The sequence below is a fragment of the Simochromis diagramma genome, unplaced genomic scaffold, assembly GCF_900408965.1.
Source record: "Simochromis diagramma unplaced genomic scaffold, fSimDia1.1 OVJJ01000284.1, whole genome shotgun sequence".
Taxonomy (NCBI): domain Eukaryota; kingdom Metazoa; phylum Chordata; class Actinopteri; order Cichliformes; family Cichlidae; genus Simochromis; species Simochromis diagramma.
The window spans coordinates 725,519-748,027 of NW_024386871.1; the positions used below are offsets into that span (position 1 = coordinate 725,519).

Here is a 22,509-nt window from a genome sequence, read left to right on the forward strand (position 1 = left end):
ACACCCACTGCAGCTTTTCAGCAGCTCATCCTCTTGCACATTCCAAGTAGAGGCAACAGCAAACAAACGGCTTAAGGTTGAAGTCAAGTATGTTTCATTCCTTTCACTGCTGTTTCGGCTGCTTTTAAGACACGGGTTGTCCCGCGAGCAGGGACAGGGGTTAGATGCGAGGTCAAAGAGGAGAGGATTACAGAAGATACACTTCAGATAAAAGTGTCAGTCCAGTAATCGGCAGTGATTCATCATCAGGCAGGCCAGGCTATTTACGTTGGTATCATTTTGAGGATAAAAAAAGGGATTGTGTGTGTAAAAGTAAAGATAAAGCAATGAAAAGACAAATTCCCCATTACACACGCGATCCTGCTCATTTTTAAAGAGTAACACTGTGTGGCTACCTCATCGCCTCTTCTTAAGCTTAGTGTTTTTCCCTCTTCCCTCTCTCTTCGCAGAGTGTCAAGCACATTTTTCCCATGAGATGAAAGTTGTTGTTTTCCCTGCTGTTTGCTGAAATGCCTTCACAACTACCAGCGAAGACGGTAATTTGAAGTCCTGGCTCACTGCTCTCCAACTGAATTTAATTCACATTTTGGGGACAAATATGTGTTGAATTTTAGCAGAGAGGCAGGAGCTCCCGAGAGCTGCGCTTCACACCCCATCACCCGCGCCGTGGCTCTGCACGTAAAGCTTAAAACGCTACAATTATACGCATGTATCACCAAAACGGAGAAGTTCTGTGATGTGTGGAGCCATACTCGTGTTTAGATGCAAAGCACATTTGCAGCTTCATTCCAAGGAGTTTGTTTGTTTCACTACATTTAGTTTATGGCAACTCTGACCAAGATTTACACTTTGTCTGGTTTTTTTTAATTATTGTACTGCATTTTTATCAATGAACATACAGGACTGCATCAGTAATATGTCAGTGGTATACATTTGTATAAAACCATTGTTTTTCCACATAAATGCATTTCCTCACAAGAAAACATGTAACTGAAACACTGTAAAATTATTTACATGTCATTTAAATCTGTATATTTGTCTGAAAATAGCAAAGGTGAAATATCAAATGCAGATAAATTTCCTCATTCGGTAAAAATAAATGTGAACCACAAGAATGCAATGCCGCCTGAAGGCCCAAAGATCACCAGAGTCCAGTACTGATTTTCTGGCCTTGTCTGTTGCACACAGGATACAAACAATTATAATCTAAAGAACATTATTCTTTGTAGAAACAGTTTTTTGCAGATTGTTGAGCCTCCACTCATCTTTACTTCTGAGAAACTGCCTCTATGAGATGCTCTTTTTATACCCAGTCACTGAACTGTGGACTGTTAATCTAAATAGCTGCAATATGCTCCTCCATTTGTTTCTTTTTAACACCTCTTACTCTCCAGCCTTTGCTACCCCGTCCCAACTTCCCCGTTCGTTGCTGCCATTAACCCTCCTGTTATGTTGCTGGTCAGATTGACCCAGAACAGAAGATATGTCACATGTCATCTGCATCACTACAGAAAACGAAAAAAATCAAAATTATAAAAGAAAATTGTAAAATAATCAATGCCAGTGTTTCTGACACTTTTGGATGAGTAAATTTGCCCCGGGTCAAATTAACCCAGGAGCATAATTGGTGTCCCTGGAAACCAACATAACAGGAGGGTTAAATTGAAAATGACACAATTTTTTCTTAAAGTAGTCTCAGTGCAAATATCCAATGTGTTTTCTATGTTCTACTACTATGTTCTGGAATTTTGCCCAGACTGTCTTGTAATTTGAAAACGTAAATCTTTTGTTAATCAAAAACAATTTTCTTTTCTTGCTAAATCCCTTCCCCCAATTTTCTAAAGTAGACGTTGAAAAGACAGGATTTCTTTCTGTTTTTCTATTACTTACTTAAACTCTGAGTTTGAATGTAAGCTCTAAAACTTAATAAAGTATAGTTGAAAGTCCAAAATGTATGCCCTGCTTCACATTATCCAAAGCCATGCAGTGGGACCGGATTGGAGTCTTTGCCGGTGTGGTTGCGAGTGTGTTTCAGAGATAACACAGACGGATAGATAGCTTCACACCTCTGGGCAATTTAGACTCACCAGTGAACCCCTCTTGTGTGTATTTGGATTGGATACTCCATCTGGATAAAACAAAAAACACGCACACACACAAAACCCCACAAAAAAGCATCCATATAACTTTCTTCGGATAAATCACGTTCAAGGTAAGCCTCGTCTACTTGAACTTAAAGCTAAGAAAAATGCTTCAAATACTTGAGATGCAAACATGAGGAAAGGGTGAGGTGAGGCGCTAGAGAGAAAGGAAGAGCCAAAGCGTGTGCGTGCGTGTGTGCGTGTGGCAGCAAGCGAGGGGAGGGAGAGAGAGAGAGGTGGTGCAGTTGAGCGAAGTGAGCCTGGAGTGAGTGGGTCGACAGAGCCGAGGTGACAGTGGAGAATGGAGAGGAGCCCGTCCGCCCGGCGAGCTTTGACCGCGGCGAGCAAAGGAGAACCCACTCGATCCTTTCCTTTTGGAGCAACTGCGCAAAAAGAAACCGGGAGGAATTAACTAGTGGGGGACGGGGGGGGGGGGGGGGGGCAAAGGAAAGGAATGGCTGATCCTCTGCGGAGGACTTTACTAGCGAAACTCCGGGGGAAGAAATCCAGGAAAGGAGCGACGGTCGGCGGTGGATACGGCTCTTCTGCTGCTGCCGCTGCGGTGAATGGGGGCCGAGAAGGTAAAGAAAAAGTTTTGCAAACGCAGCGAGACTCCGATGAGGCTCGCTCCATAGTCTTGTTCGCAGATCTGGATTGCATGCCAGAGAGAATGAGTACGTACGAGAATTATATTGACGGCGCTGTGGTGCAGACAGACGGGGTTATAGCAGTAGCGCAGAGTCGCGCAGCGCAGTTGGCCGGCTCACGTCCCCGAGAGCGAAGCCGCGGGGGCAGGGTCCGGGTTAATGAGGAGCTCCTGGGGGTCCCACTTCAAAGAGACTTGCCGTTTGGGGGGGATGCTTTTTGGGAGGGTGATAGGAGAAAACCGGGGCACAGGTCCGCTGACAGAGTCACCGCGGGTGTTCCACTCCCTGGACCGCATGTGCAGAGAAAACACTGCATTTCGGTCGGAGATTCAATCGGGTTTGGGGACAGTTCAAATCCAGTTTTAAGCAGAACGCAGGTACAGGCGCATGTAGGGGATGGGAGACCATCAGAGGACCAGTTTAAAGGAGCTGATGGTGAGGTTAGAGAGCCCAAAGACAGAGAGTGCTCCCGGCACATGGTAGGGACTGTTTTGGCCGTGCGTGAAAGCAATGCCAACTGGAGTTTTGACAGCAGACCGACTTTGGAGACAAACGCACGAAATTACGCATGCGTGTGCCCAAACCGCATGTTAAAGAACACCGAAGAAAACGCCGTAATCAGAAATATTGAGAGCTACGATCCTGACTATGCCGGGGACGTTAGAGGTGGTCTACTGAGTCCCACTTTTTTCCCCACTGAGTTAGAAATATGCGACGTGAACATGGCATCCCTGTGCGCCACAGAGCCCTCACTCACATACCCTTTAGACAGCGAAGATGACGATTACTACGATAATGAAATTCTGCCCTTCTACGAAACAATCAGACCAATGACTGACGGTGAGAGAGCAGAGACTGTAGAGCTCACCCAGCCTGGTCAGGATAAAGGACAGGCTGGTGATAGTAACAGTGCTCAGGAAACAGACAGGCTTAGGAACCAGCTGAAAGAGGCTTATTACCTTCTTATCAATGCTATGAATGATATCAACATGGATGTCCAGCAGATCGGTGGTGTAACCGAGCAGCAGGCTACCTCATCGTGTAGCAGCCCGTCCAGGGACAGCCTGTGCTCCAGGTTGTCTTTGAAAAACAGGGACAGTGACTCTTGGTCGTCAGGAGAGGACCAAAGCCCTCAGCAGGTGTCAGACACCGACTCACTGCTGCTTTGTCTCACTGGGATTGTAGAGGTAGGGCTTAAAGGCAGGCTGAAGAGTAAGAGCATGGCAAACTTGTCTTTCACCAAAAAACCTACTTTGTCACGCTCTACAAGCGATGGAGAGATTAGGTACCAGGACGCCTTCTCAGAGAGTGTTCAGGCTTGTGGAACGCAAAGTGCTGAAATCTGTGATGATCAAGAAGCTGAACCAGGTGAAGGAGGCACAGGAGCGGGTGAGCTGTCTGAATCTCGGGTTTTCTGCAGTGCCGTCAGCAATGAGGAGCTGCTGCAAGATGATGGCGTTGAAGAAGAACGGGACGGGAAGCTGAATGAGAGCAGTGGCTCCATCAACAGCATCACAAGTTCCTCAGACAGCAACACCGAGACGGCAACACATCAGGGTCACGACAACAAGCAGGAGCTGACTGAACTCCAGACACAGGTGGCCAACTCGGCCAACAAAGGTCATGGTGTCACTGTCAACAAGATGCAAGAGTGGATGCACAAAGGCCGCATGCTGTCTTCTGAAATGAAGCAGCGCATTGAAGGCTCATCTTTGCCCCGCGGTGGAGACAAGAGCCATGACCGGTCCTGTCCTCAGGTTAACCCAGGAGGCTGTAAACCGGGGACCCAGACATCCAGCCGAGCGGGTAAATCTGTCAAGGCCAAGTCACAACAGCAGCAGCAGCAGCCAGGTAGGACGGCTACACGGCATGGCCTCAACTCCCGTGGATCCTCTAAAACAGACAACTCTCACCTTCCTTCCTCCCTTCTGATAATTATCATCCTCCTCCACTCATAGTATACTCCTTCTGGTGGCGGTCCATCCCGCACTCCTCCTCTTCTGGATGCAAAGCAAAGGGACGAGACACCTCAGACCTCTTGCTTTCCTTTTTATTTTTTAAGACTCTAATCGGTGGCGGGCTTCTATCCTTCACACTAATTTAGGTGCATTTTAACACCAGATTAATAGCACATCAGGCCGTAGGTCGGATTACTCACAGCGTAGTTCAGTAACAACTAACTCACTCCTGGTAGAGCATTGTTAGTGGTGTTGGTGGTGGGATTTGTGTGTGTGTGTGTGTGTCTATTGACTGGAATGACATTTGATTACCTGATTATGAACATATCAAATGATTTTCTGATTGTGCTTAGATGACAGAGAAAACATCTGTATCATAAAACAACCGTTACCGGGTGACACGTGTTGTCATCACCCCTCATGCAATCAAATGCCAGATTAATCAGAAAGTGTCTGTGTGGTAAGCTTTTATTGGCATTTAGCAGCACAGGATGTGCTCTATGGATCAAAAACATGCCCGTGCCTTTTAATTTCTCCTCTATTTTTTGCCTCCTGTGGTAGTTTCCTATGTTGCGGCGCATGTGTTCCAGCGTGCCTGCCTGTGAAATGTGCGTGTGTGTGTCTCTGACAGTGTTTACCATAGTAAGACGATGATGTGCCATGTGTGCAGGGTGGTATTGACTGTCAGTGTGCCGGACTGCTAGAAATAGTGTGTGATCCGTGAGGCCGCTCCTCTGTCGGCTTAGCATAGCTCCAACTTTACAGCTCTTTCCTCTCTGGTCTTTTAGTTAAAAAATAAAGTCAGGGCTCTTGTAGATGTTAGTTTCCATGCACCCGTTCACCCAAATCTCATATTTTCCCCATTTTGTTCAGTTTTCCCAACTGAACTTTTCCACAGCTGTGGCCAGAGGAATCCAAAAGCAGGAGAGAAGCCACTGCAGTTATTTTCTGTGGTAGTGGTGTGTGTGTGTGTGTGTGTGTGTTTGTTTTAGAGTAAGGGGGGCTGGGCTGTCATCTTGCCTTCCTCCCCAGTCATTTGCTTTGGACAGCTCCATGGTAACTTGCATTTTAAAGAGACCTTGGATTGAATATTTAGAATGCCATTCCTGTTGTTTAACATGTTTGCATTGTGTCACTTAATTCGCCACCATGAATGAACAAAATGAAGAGTGATTAAGTATTTATTAAGGTCAGCCGTGAGCTTATCTTGCCCTTGCAGGCCTCCACACCATACAAAGACCCATTTAAAAAAACAAAAGAAAGAAAGAAAGAGATGCCAAAGCTGCAAAGTTCCTGTTAAATGCTTTTTTTGGCCTAAAGCTCTTAATTGAATTCATTGGTAATCCTTGGTTCGTGGAATTATTTATGTATTTCTGACTTTCTAAAAATAGACCAGTTCCTCCCCTGTGAGTATTATTTTGAAATTAAACCTCAGCCTAAAATCGTAGCACAAAAATACTGTCTGAATTACACTATAGCTAATTTATTTTTGTCCTGACTTGTCCTTTAATTACTCTTGTAAAAGAAAAGTGTCCATTATTGTGTGTCACTCCTTATGTGTGGGTGTGCGATATTGTGCACACAAGCATGCATTTGCACATCTATGCTGTGAGTGTGCATGTTTGTATTTGCAGTGTGAGGATTTATAGTTTTATTGTGTTTAGTTGCAGTGGAGCAGCAGGTGTGCCGGCAGGCATTCGGTATCCAGGTGTCATGTTTTGGCCAGAACTGAGCTCAGGAGTGGTGTGTCAGTCAAAGCTGATATTGAGACTGAGCCATAGATAACACAAATAGAGAAGATTCACTCCTGGGAGGCAGACTGTTTATTTTTTTTTAAACTTTTTTTTAAGCCCTCTGTTCATTTGAGTCAAGTGTTTCTAAGTCCCCGGTCACACGTGTGTGGAAACCAGTCTCCAACTATCTGGCAACCACTTTTTGCAAGGGAAAAATGTGAATTTCCTGACTGGTTTTAAGGTTGATGGCAGTTTACTTTGAAGGTGACTGTTCTGTTTCCAGTTTGTGTTGTATTTTTCCAACTTTTACTGTAGTTCATAAAGTAAACTGCAAGTGTTGTCTCCCACATAAACTATGGGTGACCATGGCAATATGCTAGCAACCAAAGCAATCATGGTGCAGCAGCCTTTTATCCACCAATTTCTCCTGGATGCAGCCAGTAACCTCCAACACTCACCAACTTGTCATATTTTTCCCAAGCAGAAAAATATAACAAGTTCAAATATGAAGCTGCAATCAGCAGGTAGTTTGCTTAGCTTAGCTTAATGCATTTAGTGAAAACAGCTAGTCTGACTCTCATGTACAAAATCTGCCTACAAGCACCTGTAAATCCCAGTAATTACAATCAATGTTATGTAAGGTCTATAAGAGTAGGCTATGAGATATGCTAAGCGATATCTTGTTTTTCATCAGGTTTTCTGCAGTTTTTAAATATAAAAGTGATAATTTAATAAATGCACAGTGTACAGAGTAAACAAATGAACAGATGTAATGTTTTAATCAGTGAGCTTAAGTGATGCTGGTAAGTGAACTGTGGATGGGCAGATTCATGCTAGCTGTTTTCCCTTTGTTCCTGTCCTAAGCTATGCTAACTGCAATGTCATTACCTTTAGCATTAACATGAGACTGTTCACAATAACATTTGAGACCAACATTTCCTTAACTCCAGAACTGTTCTTTAAAAGAATAACATGTCAAGCATCACATTTAATATGCTGTGAATTAGGTATACTGTTTAGCATTGCTTAACCCGAATTCCTAACTCCAAAGCTTAGATGGGAGTGCAGGTGTAATATAATATTACTCGACTGCTGTCAAGTCATGTCAGAACGATATGGCGTTTGGTTTCTGCATTATGCCAGAAACCTTGTTACAGAGCTGCTGGGTTTTTTGGTTTTTCACAGTGATTTGTCTTGTCTGGTGTCTGTACGTGGACAGATTTATGGAAGATGGTAGCTCTAAAGACAGATCAGGTGATGAAGGAGAAACTTGAGGCATCTGGGTTCATTCCTGGATGATTTTATGAGTTGTGTGAGTCAGATGACGGTATCTGCTGCAGAGGTGGGGCAAACATTAAGATGAGGATGATCACAGCTAAACAATACTAACTACAGTGAAAATTAAAACTAATGACAGGTGAAATAAATGCCATTGATCATACTGTTTCAATGCAATGGAAATCCTTGGTCCCTGGCATTCATGGGGGGGATTTTGAAATGTTATGTTAACCTGTACATTGTTGGGCTACATTAAAGTCTTTCTACCAGGCACGGTCAGTCCAACTGCAGGTTATCAGCGACATAACAATCTGTTGATTGCCTGTGAAGCACAACAGCAGTCAAACTGAGGTTCATTCAAGGCCAGATAACAGATGATACCATAATATTGACAGAGAATGACTACAGATCTCTGGTAAATGTTGTGGGTTGTTAACTTCTAGCCAGGTTTTCTTTGGGCTAGTAGAAACCTGAAATTAAGACTGAAAATCTATTTTTCTAGAGTGAGCTTGCCAAGAGAAGGGCAGACATTTAACGTGACACGATGTGTCTGAAGTATTTAGGTTGAAGAATGTTAAAGGCTTTTATGTAGAGCACCAACTGATATAGAAGTTTTAACCTGATTCATGATATTTGATGATATTTTCCGTGGTATTTTAAAAATAGGATGTACCAATATGTCAGCTGAGATTTTTTTCCAGAAACACAAACAACAAACAGATTTCCCTAACATCTGTCATGTGTTGTTGTTATTTTTTTAATGGTTTACAATCTGCCTGCCTCTGCTTATATCGGAGAACAAGCAACCTCAACAGTCATAACAACGGTGTTTTTAGTGTCATTTCATTACTTTTTAAATATCTATTTATTGGTTGTTATAAATGGTAATAACAAGAGATATCGGCTTGCCAATAAATCAGGCTCTACTTTTATGTAGGGGCCTTTGAAAATGTTCTTCTGTACAAGGGCTTCCTGCTCCTGAAGGTTTGAGAAACCCCAGTTTAGGTGACAGAATGGGGGACCTACACAAAGAGGCAGGTGGTTTTAATGTTGTGGCTGATTGGTGTAGATTGTAATAATTAGGTGGCAGCTTAAGGGCTGAAGAGCTTTCCTGAAAGGCCTTTCGCTTACTTTTAGGGACTTGTCTTAGGATTGCAAGTGTTTCAAGCTTAATTGGGTAATTATCTTACAGCGTCCTTCCTCGGGGGCATTTGATCAGTTTTTCTTTTAAACAGAAGCAATAAGACAGGAAAACAAGCACTACATAGAAAAGATTTTGGATTTCAAGCCAGCATACCGAAGTGGAAGTGGCATTAGGAACAGGCTACGATGCCAGGACACCTCAGCAGGATACAAGTGTTGACATGTGATGCAACCCTGGATGATCTCAGCGCTGCCTGCCTGTAAAAAGAAAAATCTACACCAAGAATCATCATTAGCATATGAATGAAGGTCAGCAGTAATCTATGGCACACCGCAAAAGATTCCCTCTGAAGGAGGCTCCGAAACTGTATTCACAACAAAGTTTTGTCTGTACGGAGGCGAGAACTAGCTGGTGTGTTTTGCACATATCAAAAGAGGAGCCTCTATAAAGAAGGAATTTAGGGAATAAAAGAACAGCCTATGGGAAAGTGGATCAAGCGCTTTGTCTTAGAGAAATGATTCAGCCACTCAGAAGATTTAGGCATGAATATAATTGGGTCTACTGTCAGGCTCATATGGCACAGGTCCACAGCAACACATCAAGTAAATAAGATTTTTCTTTTTTTCTTAGGAAGGTGCATTCCTTGTAGCACCTCAGACAAACACGACACTCCTTTCAGTGCATGCACCACCTCTCCTTTTCTCTTAATTTCCACCCACAGACATGCACCCGTGCACCATCTGTCACTTTCAGGTCAGAGGTGTGATTTTTTTTTTTTTGCCTTACAATGAATACATTATCTACACACAATGATGGCAGAGGCAGACAGGCTGTGTTAGCTCTGGTATGGAAATATTTTGCAACTGGGTGCTACTAGAGGAAAAGAGCTGTTTTTCTGGAAGGCTGTCTTGCTTTATGTGGCAATGTAAGTGGGAATGAGTGAAAGGGGCTTATTCACTAATGCTAATTTTCACAAGAAAAAAAAAATCTTTCCCTACCTTACTTTGAATAAACAGACTTTAAACTAAGAATTATTTTCCAGGTCTGTTAATTTGTACTCTGTAACAGAAGGCTGTAAAATGTTGGTGAAAGATGAAGCTGCTGTTTTGTTGTTTCATAATGCGTTATGTAGTAGTATGATGGTTATTTCAGTTGCTTCTAGCACGACTCAAAAAGCAGTTGGTAAGCCTGGCCAAGATTCCTCTAGCGATTAATAACCCACGGCCAGTGGTCACCTTCAGGGTGGTTGTCATAAGGTTTGGTAACATTCTTGCTTCAGGAGGAGAATAACGGCTAACGATGATAGTGTTTTTTCATAGTTCAGTACAGAGATAAAGGACATTAAGCTCAAGACCCAGTCATCATGAGGAATGGCTTATTTATGGATGCAGTTAACAGTAATAGCCCATTTATCGAGCATGAACATTAAAACAAAAGTAATGGCAAACAAACAGCTAAAAATATAAAGCTCATTTTCTATATAGCAGTAGGTACAAAGTATAGAAACAGCTTAATGCTGCTAACCTTCTCTGTAATTTTGCAGGCAAATTCTGCAGACAAATCTGAGGATATTGTGGTAGAAATGCTAATTCCTAAAATTAGATGCATCCTTGCATCTCTTGTTCCATCAGAAAAACAAAACGCCCATCGTTTTCTGTTCATTTTGATATGTTTTTGACTCATTTGGCACCCTAAGTGTAATCGTGGTATGAAGATTGTCATTCAAGGAAGGCAGACACACAAGTTCCTTTGTGTGTTTAATATCAAGACTGAATGTTCTGCAGTTCAAATACTGAAATGCTGGTGTAAAAAAGTTGCGAGGAAAAGGCAGGCAAGAGTGACAAGAGTGAAAATGGCTAAAGTCTCACTTATTAAGTCAACGCAGCAGGCTGCTGTTCGCCAGGGCGAGGTGTTACTCATGTGAAGGAGTGTGACAGTGCGAGGAGACAGCAGCCAGGCTGTAAATCTGGAGCTGTGGTCTGGAATGCTGTTCATGTCAGAACTCGCTTCCTCTTCCAGTTATGAAAGACCCCTTAAAGAAGATGGCATGCTGACAAAATCTTTGTGCACAACTGTCTCACCTCTTTGTAGTCTTACGGTACCAGGTTGAGCACACAGTGAGCTGTGCAGCTTTGGATTGGTCGTTATAATCGTTCCTCCATTCTGCCAAAATGTTCCTCCCATCTCATATCATGTCTTTTCCACACCAGTAATCCTTTTCTTGCTTTTCCTACAATCTATGTGTGTATTCCCATTTTTTGAAATTCATCTGGTCAATTTAAAGTTTTTCATGCGAACTAACAATTGTAGCCTTAAGAGGCTGAAGTTTTGAACATCTCGTGGTGCTAAAAATCCTTTTTGAAGACCACGCCTTTGTAAACTATAGCTTACAGTTGCCGCCTTCATTGTAGTGTACTTTCTAAAAGGTTTCCCCTCATAAATTTCCAAATATAAGTAAAAAGACTTCTTGCAGGCTCAGTTGAAAGGGTAATAAGGAACTGCCATAACATCTGAATATAAACCATAGCAGATTAGTAGAGGCTGGCTGCTTAGGTCTACGCATTAACTCGTGGGGCTCAGTGCATCACCACTAGCTTAGTACACTTTTGTCTTTCTCCTGGCAGTCAGCACAGGCTAAAACTACTAAACTTCAGGCCCTTAAAGAGCCCAAACCAGGCTAACGCAAACACGTTGCTGTTCCAGACACAGTAATAAAAAAACTACAAAAACTTAAAATGTGCTTTACATCCTATAGCAGCGGTCCCCAATCCTTTTTGCACTACGGACCGTCTTTTGTCTGACAATATTTTCACAGACCTGCCTTTAAGGTGTCACGGATAAATACAACAAAATAAAACCAACCGGTACCAAAAAAAACAAAGATTTATTGATTTATACATAACACGGGAAAAAACCCAGGGAAATCGAGTTAATGATAAAAACGATTTAAAAAAATAAAAAATGTTATTTTTATCGTTATTAAAAAATAACGTTTTTTTAATAAACCGGTGGCCCGAGAGAGGGCCTCCTCTCGTGGCCCAGTACCAAACGTTTTACGGACCAGTACCCGGGGGTTGGGGACCACTTTTAATTGAAATGAAAGAGAAGAGAGAGCGATGTGATTGGTTTTCTCCAAGTTGTTATTTCTCCCACTTTTTTCTTGATGAGAGGAACTACATAATTGATGTTTATGGGATAACAATTGCTTTATAAGGCCGTAGATCACTGGAAAGGCGGGAGACACTGTTCAGAGATCCTGGTCGACTTCCAGGGAAAAGCAAATGCTGTGTCTTTGTCCTAATGTCAAGTTTGTTAACAATGATAATAATAATAATGAGCATGAAAAACTTTGTTTACTAAGTAGAAGTTATGGCATGTGATTTTAATGTCCTCTCTTAGATTATATTTATACTACAGTCAAGTGTGTATATACTGTTAAAGTCGATTTTGTAAAGTGAAAATGTTCTCAAGTCTATAATTTGCCGGATAGCCTGACATGCATGGAAATGTATTTCCTTGAGGAAAAGAGATGTTGTCATTATAGCATGCGGAGGGGCTCGTCTGGTAGCTGCTGAGGATCAAAACAGTCTTTTACACGAGTCTGCTGTACAAGTTCAAGCAAGACCCTGCCCTCAGCACCTCACTCTCCCTGTCACACACACACATGCACACACACATGCACACACACATGCGCACAAGTTGTTTTTCTCCGGCTGCATCTGCTAGCAACCTTTGTAAAAATAAAAGCGTGGCATTTGATTTACAGGCAAAGGTGTTTTTTGATTGCTTGGAGAAAACTTTCTTGCAGTAGCTCCTTTGTTCCTTTCTTTGGGCCATCGAGGCACTGAGTCATCTCTCTATTATTTGGCCTTTTTACACTGTGCACATATCACCATCAGCCTCTCCACACGTCCTGTCCTCTTTATTTTCACAGCTGTAACACCAGCAATTATCACATCTTTCCATCTCCTTTTTGAATTCAGAACCCACACGTTCTTGAAGCTCACATGAACTAGGATCCTAAAGATGAGGTTAAAAAAGCTGAGGTGCTGCAGGGGATTGTGGTGGTGTGATTGAAAGTTTGACTTTGGGTGTAAAAGCTATTTAATGATGGTCCGTCCAAAAGTCATAAAGCAGAGAAATCAAACGAGACAAATCAAAGATGTGGCTTCAAAACACAGACGAGAGAGAGAGACGAGATGAAATCTAAAAGCTTATAGTAAAATATCACATTTCCTCACCTGTGGTTTTTTGATACAGATGTTTTCTTCATCTTGTCATGACATGAATAGCCTGAGATCAGTTCCTGTAATTCAATGCAGTTAAGAAATTACTTAAATGATAGTGATCAGGATGAAAATTAGTTGTCTGCTGGCATGGGGCTGTAACTCTCTTCACTCTTGCTTCCCTCAGCTTTCATTGAGAATGTCCAGACCTCCTGTGCTAATAGCCGAGAGGCGGGCAGGACCAACGAGAGTTCATCATGGAGGCCACAGCTCACCACCATCACTGTCTCCAAGAAGCGCAACTGGTTGCAGCAGAGCTCACTTGGGAAGAATCAGTGCACTAAGGATGAGCTTCAGGGAATGCTGGGAGCCGACGAGGAGGGCAGCCAGGGTTTCCATCAGCCACTTCCTTCTCCTAGTCCCTCCCCAGACCATCTGAGGCCCTCAAGGGGAGCACCCCCTAGGCCGGTTCGCCTGCAGCTGCCGCAGGTTAGCCTCGAGGTCTCTCTTTTTAAAAAGATGAGCTATAGATCAAGCAAAAGTTGGCCAGTTAGCTTAGCTAAAAACACAGAAACTGGGGAATACAGCTAGCCTGGCTCTATCCGAATTCATTTAAGGCTACAAACAAAGAAATAGTCCCAAAGATAATGTGTCATAAACCCACAAATGATATAATAAGGTAATCTGAGAATCTGAAACTGTGTAGCTAGATGCTTCCAAATTTATTCTAAGTTGAGCTAACTAGATAAATAAGCCTAATTTCCCATTAAGTCTTATACTAATGCAGAAATGCAACCAACAGTTTTCTGGCAAACTTTAACAAGAAAATGTGTCGTTTTAGGTCAGCGTTAGTCCGGCAAAAGTGTCTCCTCACCCTCATAGCATGGACCCAGCTGAGGAAAACGATGCAGATGACGAAGGGGAAATTTGGTACAATCCCATACCTGAGGAAGATGAGCAAAACAATTCTGATCAACGCTCCCGAGGGCTGACCGCCCCTCCTCGAGCTGAACCCCAGAGGGGGTCCAGCAAAGGGACTGATTTGGTTCATGGTGGCAAGTCCCTAGATGGATCCGGCTGTGGTGGGCCAGAGGCCCTCGTGGAAAGCCTCGGTGGCGGTTCAGGAGATGCAAGTCAGGGGAATGCTGTGCATTCCACAGAGGTACTACATGCGCACAGGCAGATGCTCGCGTGCAAACCTCAGGAGGAGGGGGGGCCTTCCAGCAGCAGACCCACAGGTAAGGCAGAAAAAAAAGACACCCACACCTTCCCACATTCTAACTTCACTTCCTGCTTTTCATCAGCTTCTTTACTCACTTGTTCCCTACCAATTTTCTGTGGTTGATGCTTGAAGGCCAATTACACTCTTTGTTGCTTTGCCAGTCTCTCTCGGCAGATTTTTGCAGTTGTGCACACCTTGAGCACTAATCAAAGTTAGTGTTGACAATGTTACCAGTCAACAGATAAACAGACTTTTTTAAGCTCAACATTTTTCCCAGCTCACTAAAAGCTCTGCTTACAAATAGAAATTCTTATATCATCTATAAGTGCTGGAGTGTGTAATTTTAAAAAAAAGGTGCACTAAGAGAGGCAATCTGAAATTCCTCTCAAAATCCTATTTAAGTTCATTTTATACCAACTGGTCAATATCACAAATAGGTTAAAGTGATTAAATTGAATTTAGCGCTACAACCTTTCATCCAAATTGGCAACTCAAGGTTTTAAAATCTCCAGTTTTCAATTAACATAAATCAAAAGTTTGTAATAAGGAGCCAGACAAGGAGAGTTTCTTCTTTCTCTTTTGATCGGCGCAGACAGGAGCCACGGCTGTCAAATCTCATCGCTGCACATCAGTGTCCCTCATAAGTTAAACTTAGACAGACAGAGGAATTCATTCCTCCTGGCTAATTCATTCCTGAGAGGAAAGAATATCAATTTACTTGTTATTCCAGCTAATACACACACACACACACACTGTGAACTTTGTACATTATGGCTCATTGAAACACCTCTCCTACAGAAAACAAATTCAAGACCTAAAGATTTATTTGCAGATATAAATGAATCGTAGCCTTCTGTCTTTTTCACTTGCTGCGCTTTTTATTTACTCGTGTGTTTGAAAGTCATTGACAACTCTGCTCTACAGCGACGACATGATGATGACAGCCAGCACACGGCTCCCTGTCTCTTAATAAGCCCCGGTCTGTTTTTTCTAACTTCCGACTTTTTGTTCTCTGTGATGTGGCAACATGGTAGTTTGAACCAATTGGCACATCTTGAGCTGAGCCTATAATTACAACTTTTAACAACGCTTTTCTGTGGCACGCAACAGCCATTTTTTTCTAGCTGTGTGAGCACAAAGACAGGCTAAATGCTTTGGGTTTGGAAATCTAATGCTTCAGCTTTAGCGTTCTCAGCAACAGTTCCACAGCAGGGGCGAAGGTGTCATAACAAGCTCAGCAGAAACTTTTCCCTCCACGGCTACGCCAGCTTTTTAAGAGTTAAAGCCATGATCACTGAGACGCTGAGCTCTCGGTGAGGGCTAACAAATGTGCTCTTGACAAGGACACGGGCTTTGATTGGCGTATGATAAACTCCTTCATCCTGGCTCTTGCTGACATCACATGTGGCTCAGCAAAACTCTCTGCCCTGAGAGACTTTCCTTGTAGGATTAGGATTAAATCAGAATGAGGCTCAGTGTACCAGCCCAGGAAAAGCACTAATCATGCTGCACTAATTAAATGTAAGCTTCTTTTTTTTGGTGCACCTTTCGTTGTCAGACCCATTGTGCCATTTTGCAGCACAGAGGAAACTGGATAAGCAGACGAGTGGACATAAGTGGAGGCCGGACTGCATTGTTCAGTAGATTTTTTTCCAATGTTCGGCAACATGCTACTATTCAAAGACCTGTTCCTCATTTACATCCCATAATGCAGTTTGGGAGCAGTCAGTAGAAGGTGTGCGATACTGTTGGTTTACTCGTTGCCTGAAAACGAGACAAGAGAACAGCAGTGTTGTCCCCCCCCCCTCCCGCTCCGGAACTGCCTCCCTCTCTGCTGCCTGTTGACTTTGCAATTGATTCCTGTGTGTTCGTCGACGCCATCCCACACTCCGCCGCAAAAAAAAGAGCAACGTGCTCGAGTACGTGTCATCAGAGAGGAAACACTCACTGGCTACTGGTTGATTATTCATTGTGGATGCAGTGGGACTTTTAGTGTAGCTTCACTGTCTTTCTTCATCTTTAGTTAGAAACCTCCTCTCCCTTCAGAAATTGCTATGTGCATTAGGGCTGCAGAATGACACCGCACTCCTCCTCCACTTTAAACTGGTAGGCAGTGTTGGGGGATGGTGGGCAGCAAAAAGGGCAACAGCTCGCCTTCAATTCACCCACTGTTCCATTCCTCAAAATAAGCCTAGATAATGACCAAACATTGTTTCCTGGGTGAGTGACCTGCTTCATCACTGACCTCAAAACGCTAAGTGCATTAGTCTGTGTTATAGCACACAATTATCAGTAAGTATCTGCTGAATCTGGAAGAATATTGATTAACATATTACTTACTTTGGCATTTTATAGCTTTGAGGGAAACGCATCGGCACTTTTTTCATGCGGTTGCCGTCGATTGCTTGCAGTCGTTCCCCAATTTTGCAGAGTCGGAAGATTGATTGATTACTCTCAAACCCTTCAGGTCAACTTAGCTGAAAGATTGTGAACAGGCAGAAATGTCTAGCTTTAGAAGTGTTGGTAAGCACATTTCTTTTCTGCTGAACGGAGCCAGTTGAAGTTGCTTTTTGTTACCTGTTTTCAGTGTTTATTATAGATTGTGTGTAAATGTTTGGCATCACCACCATCATGTTGAATATTGGTTTGTGGTCCAGAATTCTGAATCCCAATACTGACCGTTTTGTCTTGCTTATTTCTGGAGTTTACAGAGACTATATTTGGATAAGAGGGTTTACTGTAGCATCAGCTGTTGGTTTTTGAAGAGCGGTTTTGAAGCCTCAGCTTTACCATTGTGACCATTCCCATCACTCCCAGCGTTATTAAAAATGTGGTCTTGGACTCCACATTTTAAAGGGCTTAAACCTCCTCCAACATAGTTATAGCAATTTGTATGTTACTGTGGCTCTTTATAGGTAATAATATGTTTAACTAAACCTCAGCAAAGACACGTTTGTTGGTAGTAACATCACTATAACCGCTACCATGAGCCATATCTTTTATCACATCTACTGTATTTGTGTTTAAGTTACCACGTAATGGGTTGGTTGGCCACATTTTCTAAATGTGCCCATGCCACTTACGATATATTCTTTGATCTAGGATTTACAAAGGTTTTAACTACAAAAAAAAAAAAAAAAAATCAAAGAGTGCTGCCCCAGACTTCTTCAGTCCAGCCTCTCTGTCACTCTCAACTTTTTTCATCTTTTCTGTTTTCTGTTTCCAATTCATTGTGAAAATGAGACCGTACAGACACCACTTTATCTGCCGGTTTAGAAATTTGACAGTCCCTTCATTGATTGAGTGTGAATAGGGGCATCTGTTGAATTAATGAAGCCGTGCAGATGTAGATGACTCTTTGCGACCATGGTTTTCTTCTGTTCGGCTGGCTGGTTCTTTTCCCTCTCACCGGATACACTCCAGACTCCTCGTGTGCTGCCTATTGAGTGACTTTTTGTCCATTTCAATGCTCTATTTGTATGGAGAATAATGATTGATGGACTTTGGGGGTGGTGAGCTTGCTGTGTTCCCAATCTGCTGTTCCCTTTAGCGCCTGTTTGGGGAATCTGACTTGGCCAGCACTCAGAATGGGATCAGAGCTATTTCTGGGGGATGTTTTGGTCACACTGGCAGTTGAGTTTGAGAGTTGGCCCTGGTTGCAAGTTACAGAGAGCTCACGCCTCTGAGCTGAAACTGGGAACCTAATCTATGCTGACGATTGCATGGTTGGGTCTGGAGGAAGTCAACAACTTTGTGAGGGCCGCACTTCAAAACCAGAACAGATTCCTTAGCCGGATGTTAGATGTGAAGTTCAGGTCACATAGTTTTCTCATAGCTCTCTCTTTCTGCTCTGTTCTTCATTTCAGCACCAGAGCAGCTGTGGAAAACTTTTCTGGTCTCTGTTTTTAGGGGAGAAAACATTAGTGAAAGCAGAATTTTTATATACTGTAACTAAATATACATAAATTGGAGGTCATAAGTCACACAACGGTAGTTCATAGAGCTTTACGACTCTTTTCTAACTTGATTAGTTTTCTTCCAACTACAAAAATTCAAAACTTCAAAAATGTCCATCACAATTTTCCAGAGCCTATGTAATGTCTTAATCTTGATAGTTCTTTTCCAAGCACAAGTCTAAACCAAAGCTCATATATTATATTAAAAGTAAAAAATCCTCACAAGGAATAAATTCATTGTATTGCTTCACAATTAATTATCTGACTCCATGAACACAGTGCTGTCCAATAAAATAATTAGGCTCTTTAAACAGGATAGCTAGTTTGAGTGTAGCGTTTGACCTTCTCTCACAGTTCAGCTCCTGTTTGTGACCAAATGGGTTGTTTGTGTCAGCAGACGGTGGATGGTAGCTGGTAGCTGTCTTAGGCTTCACCTATGTAAATTTGAGTCACTGTGCTATACCTCTTGACCATCATTTTAATTTTTAAAAACTAGAATTATCAGAAAAATAATGTGTTCTGCAGTGAAGTTTGTATGTTTTGGCAATAAATGTATAATATTTTCTTACATAGCTTAGCTAAGTTTCTGTTATGTTCTTAATAAGCAGTTATGTGTGTGATATTCAGCTGAGTGAAAACCAAGATGTATTATTGGTATAAATTAAGATTAAATCCAGCTTTTGAACCACTTACATTATAAAGTAAATTCTTTTAAAGCATGTAGGACCTGAACTGCATCAAGTAGCAACTCGCATAACCAATACCTTTAGCAAAATTTAGCGCTTCTTTGTTATTTCAACATTTGTACTGGTGGATATTTGAGTGATATGAAATACAATACTTACTTTTTAAAAGAGAATTCCTAGACCACTTTGCTTGAACCATTGCTATTTTTTTAAAACATTAAAAAACCCCAACAGTTACCAATCTTGGGATCGAGTGGACCATGAAGGATCCACCCAGTGCATCCACCTGGGAAAATAAGGGCCTATTTGTGGGCCACATTCAAAGGAACCTTTAAATTTGGACAGGCTTCATTGCCTTGCTATGCTGTAAGCAGCTTCCAGATGTGAAGGACGTAGCGCCTGAATCGGGATGCACAGTGTATGACTCAACTATACAGGCTATGCTAACCAAGCTTGCTAGAAGAGGTGGGAGATATAGCATATCGTAATATTTCAAGGACATTTGTGATAATTATATTTCTGACAATGTTGAAGAAAAAAAAAAAGAATAATGTTTTATCACTTACGGAGCTATCGTAAAGCAGCAGTAGCATTAGGGCAAACAAAGTGAGAGCTGTTTTCCATTCTTTTTTATCCAATGAGCTACTATCACTGAAGACTGTGTTCTTCTGCTTCTGTCCCAAATGGTAATAATTTGTTTGTTCTCTCACGCTTTGTTGGAGGTTATCGTGGTGGCTCCCTTCATAGGTACTAAATCATCATTGTATGCTGGCACGCTGCTTCCAGTCAGTGTGAACTCATTGTGTTCCCATATCATTGATAACCACGGCATTATTGTGGACAGTATGGTACAGCTCTAGTTGCTAGCTTTAGTTGATAACGTAGCATTCTGCCCTCTTTTCCAATAATGGTCACTTCTAGGCTTCCAAAATATGGTGGCTGCCAAAATGCTAACATTGAACTTTCAAAAAAAAACCTCCCACAAGTGAAATGGTGATTTCACGGTGGCTAAGTCCATGAATGAAATTTAATTCTGATGCTAGTAGCGGCACTCTCTCTCATTCTTGCTTTAGCTGTGTTATTCTTTGCTATCAAATCACTCGGTCTCTGAGTTACGTTCTTCGCTTACCCTATGTGATGAGCAATTCATCTCTATTTATATTCTGATATTTATTTACTGTATTTACTATATCTGTGCAGTATATTTTTAGATAAAAAAGGAGTTGCATGTCAACAGTTACCACATATCTTCTAGTATGTTTTTCACTCGAGACAGTGTAGTGAGACCGATGTGGCTGCAGGCTGACTAGAATTAGCAGCCTCTCTGTCATTTGAGTTACAGCTGAGGAAGAAAAGGCCAGCAGCAGTAGGCGAGTGAGGCTACATGAGGAGTGCTTTGGCAGGGGGCCATGTTGTGCTAGCGCGGAGGACTGCATGCTTGGATATATTAGCAGAGGTTTTGTAACCATTGTAATGAAACGGCCCTGCTCCTGCAGCCGCTGAAAGGCCTTCCAACACCAAATGATTTGGAGCCAAGGGGGAGAGGAAGCGGCTTAAAGCTGAGCTTCGGTCACCGGGTAAAGAAACTACAGGACAAGTATGCCATTCACCAGTTTATTTACACTCCCCTTGTTTGTTAGCACAACCTGGTCCTTTTTGTTTCAACAGTTAACACATGCACATTTGGCAGTGGTGCTTGTACGGGCACATGCACTCAAGTGAATACCAGCAATTTTACAATCTTGAACTCCAGATTATTGTCTCCCTCCAAGGCTTATCAGAGTATATGCAGAGCAAATAGTCTCTCTCATGTTCACTGTCAGACACACACAGCTAATACACAGTCTCACATTCTTGCTGACCAGGTGCCTGATAATTGTTTAATTGCAAGACACTTCATATTGTCTCGCTATTATTTCCATCTTGGTTATCTTGTGTCTGCTGTCAGGTGTATTTGGCAATGAACTGTTTTTCCCTCGCATGCACCCACACCCTACACTCCCTATTCTTACACCTGTCTGGTGCCAGTACTGTGATAAAGCATTGACATAAATTCCTGAGCTTTGTTAAGAGGTGTCAGTGGCCGAGGGCAGCAGGATCAGGAAAGGCATGTGCTTATGCGTGTTTTTATGAAAGCACTCTTGCTTTGTGTTACAGTAATACGGTGGGTGCATGTCCATGATAAAATGTTGGAGGTTGACACAGTTAGCCAGCTCAGGTGTCCTCCAGAAGAATGCAGACCTTTTGCCCTTTGACCTAAGAACATGGCCCTGGAGGGCTGGGTGTCAAGTCATTGCCCCTGAACCTAAGCTTGTGAGGTGTCACGTTACCCTGCTGGCTGCTGCCACAAGGCCAGAGGCTACAGACACAGCTTTCATGTGTGTGTATGTGCCACAGTCACACAGTGCAAGTGTTATTACCTTTAGGATTAGTGTGTGTTGCCTCGGTCCATGTTGATTATCCAAAGAATGTGACAGCAGCAGAGAGCTGATGATTCTCGCTCTAGAAGGTGAATGCATTTGTTAGTGAGGTAAATGAGCTAATGTAGGTCATAAAACGTGGGTGCTGTGTTTCTACTGTCCTGTGTTTTAATTCAGCAATGATGCAACAGCTGTCCTTACTGCACTGGCACATGTTCAATAATTACTGGGATGACAGTTTGATTAGAAACAAACGTTTTCATTCAAATTCAAAACTCAAGACGTGTGCACGGATGCCGCATAAAGGTCTGTAGCTAATATCATCTATCTGTGTTAATAACACAATGCCAATATTTCACTTTTAAAAATCACTGATATTATAAACACTAATCATGATGCTCCTACACAACTATTAAAAATATCCTTGTTTATATAATCTTGCTCAGATATTTCTCATATTAATCTTTTGACGCTGGTGCATTTTGCCTTCAAGCTTAACTTGAACATGTTGAGGCTGCCCAAACTAAGAGATTAGCAGAATCTACAACATTATAATTAATGTAATACCATGTTTGGTTCTAGTAGTACAAGCATTGTCTGGACAGCAACGGTACAGTTACTTTCCTTAATCAGATATATGCTTAGTCTTATATAAAGTGTTGTAAAACAAATAGCCATAGGCCCATTTTAGAAAGGATATTGCCTGACATGTGTTGTTTTCCTGTGGCTGTATTGTTACCACTTTAAACAAGAGACAGGATTGTTTTTACTGTAAATTAAGTGACAATTCTCAATGTTTATGTACAGCCTGTATTAAATGCATGTTTACCAAATACACTATTGTGCACAAAAACCTGTGGGTTCAATCCAATACGGGTTCTAGTTGTACTCTATCTGATCCGCACTGTAAATCAGATTATAAGAGAACAAAATGAATTATCTGTTTTTTCATGAGGAATTTCACTTGTAAACTCCTCCCAAAAGCTCTCTGTATACTACCCCTGATGTTTGGTGTATTTGCACTACCAGTGGTCTCCACCCGTTTTTTCCCATCTTAGAGCACCTCTATGTCTATTATAGGCAGGAAGCTGTGACAAG

General features: G+C 42.2%; 1 protein-coding gene across 2 annotated transcripts in view; it reads left to right on the plus strand.

Moving 5' to 3' along the window:
* Positions 1 to 2,591: 2,591 nt before the first annotated feature.
* syde2 (synapse defective 1, Rho GTPase, homolog 2 (C. elegans)) overlaps positions 2,592 to 22,509 on the plus strand; it is a 48,554-nt gene continuing 28,636 nt past the window's right edge. Inside the window, exons 1-3 of one of the 2 annotated variants that reach the window (XM_040031490.1) lie at positions 2,592 to 4,639; positions 13,315 to 13,616; positions 13,969 to 14,365. In XM_040031490.1, the coding sequence (XP_039887424.1) occupies positions 2,596 to 4,639; positions 13,315 to 13,616; positions 13,969 to 14,365 (2,743 nt within the window). In that variant the 5' untranslated portion in view covers positions 2,592 to 2,595. The remainder of the gene's footprint in view (positions 4,640 to 13,314; positions 13,617 to 13,968; positions 14,366 to 22,509) is intronic. The other variant, XM_040031492.1, reaches the window with a different exon arrangement.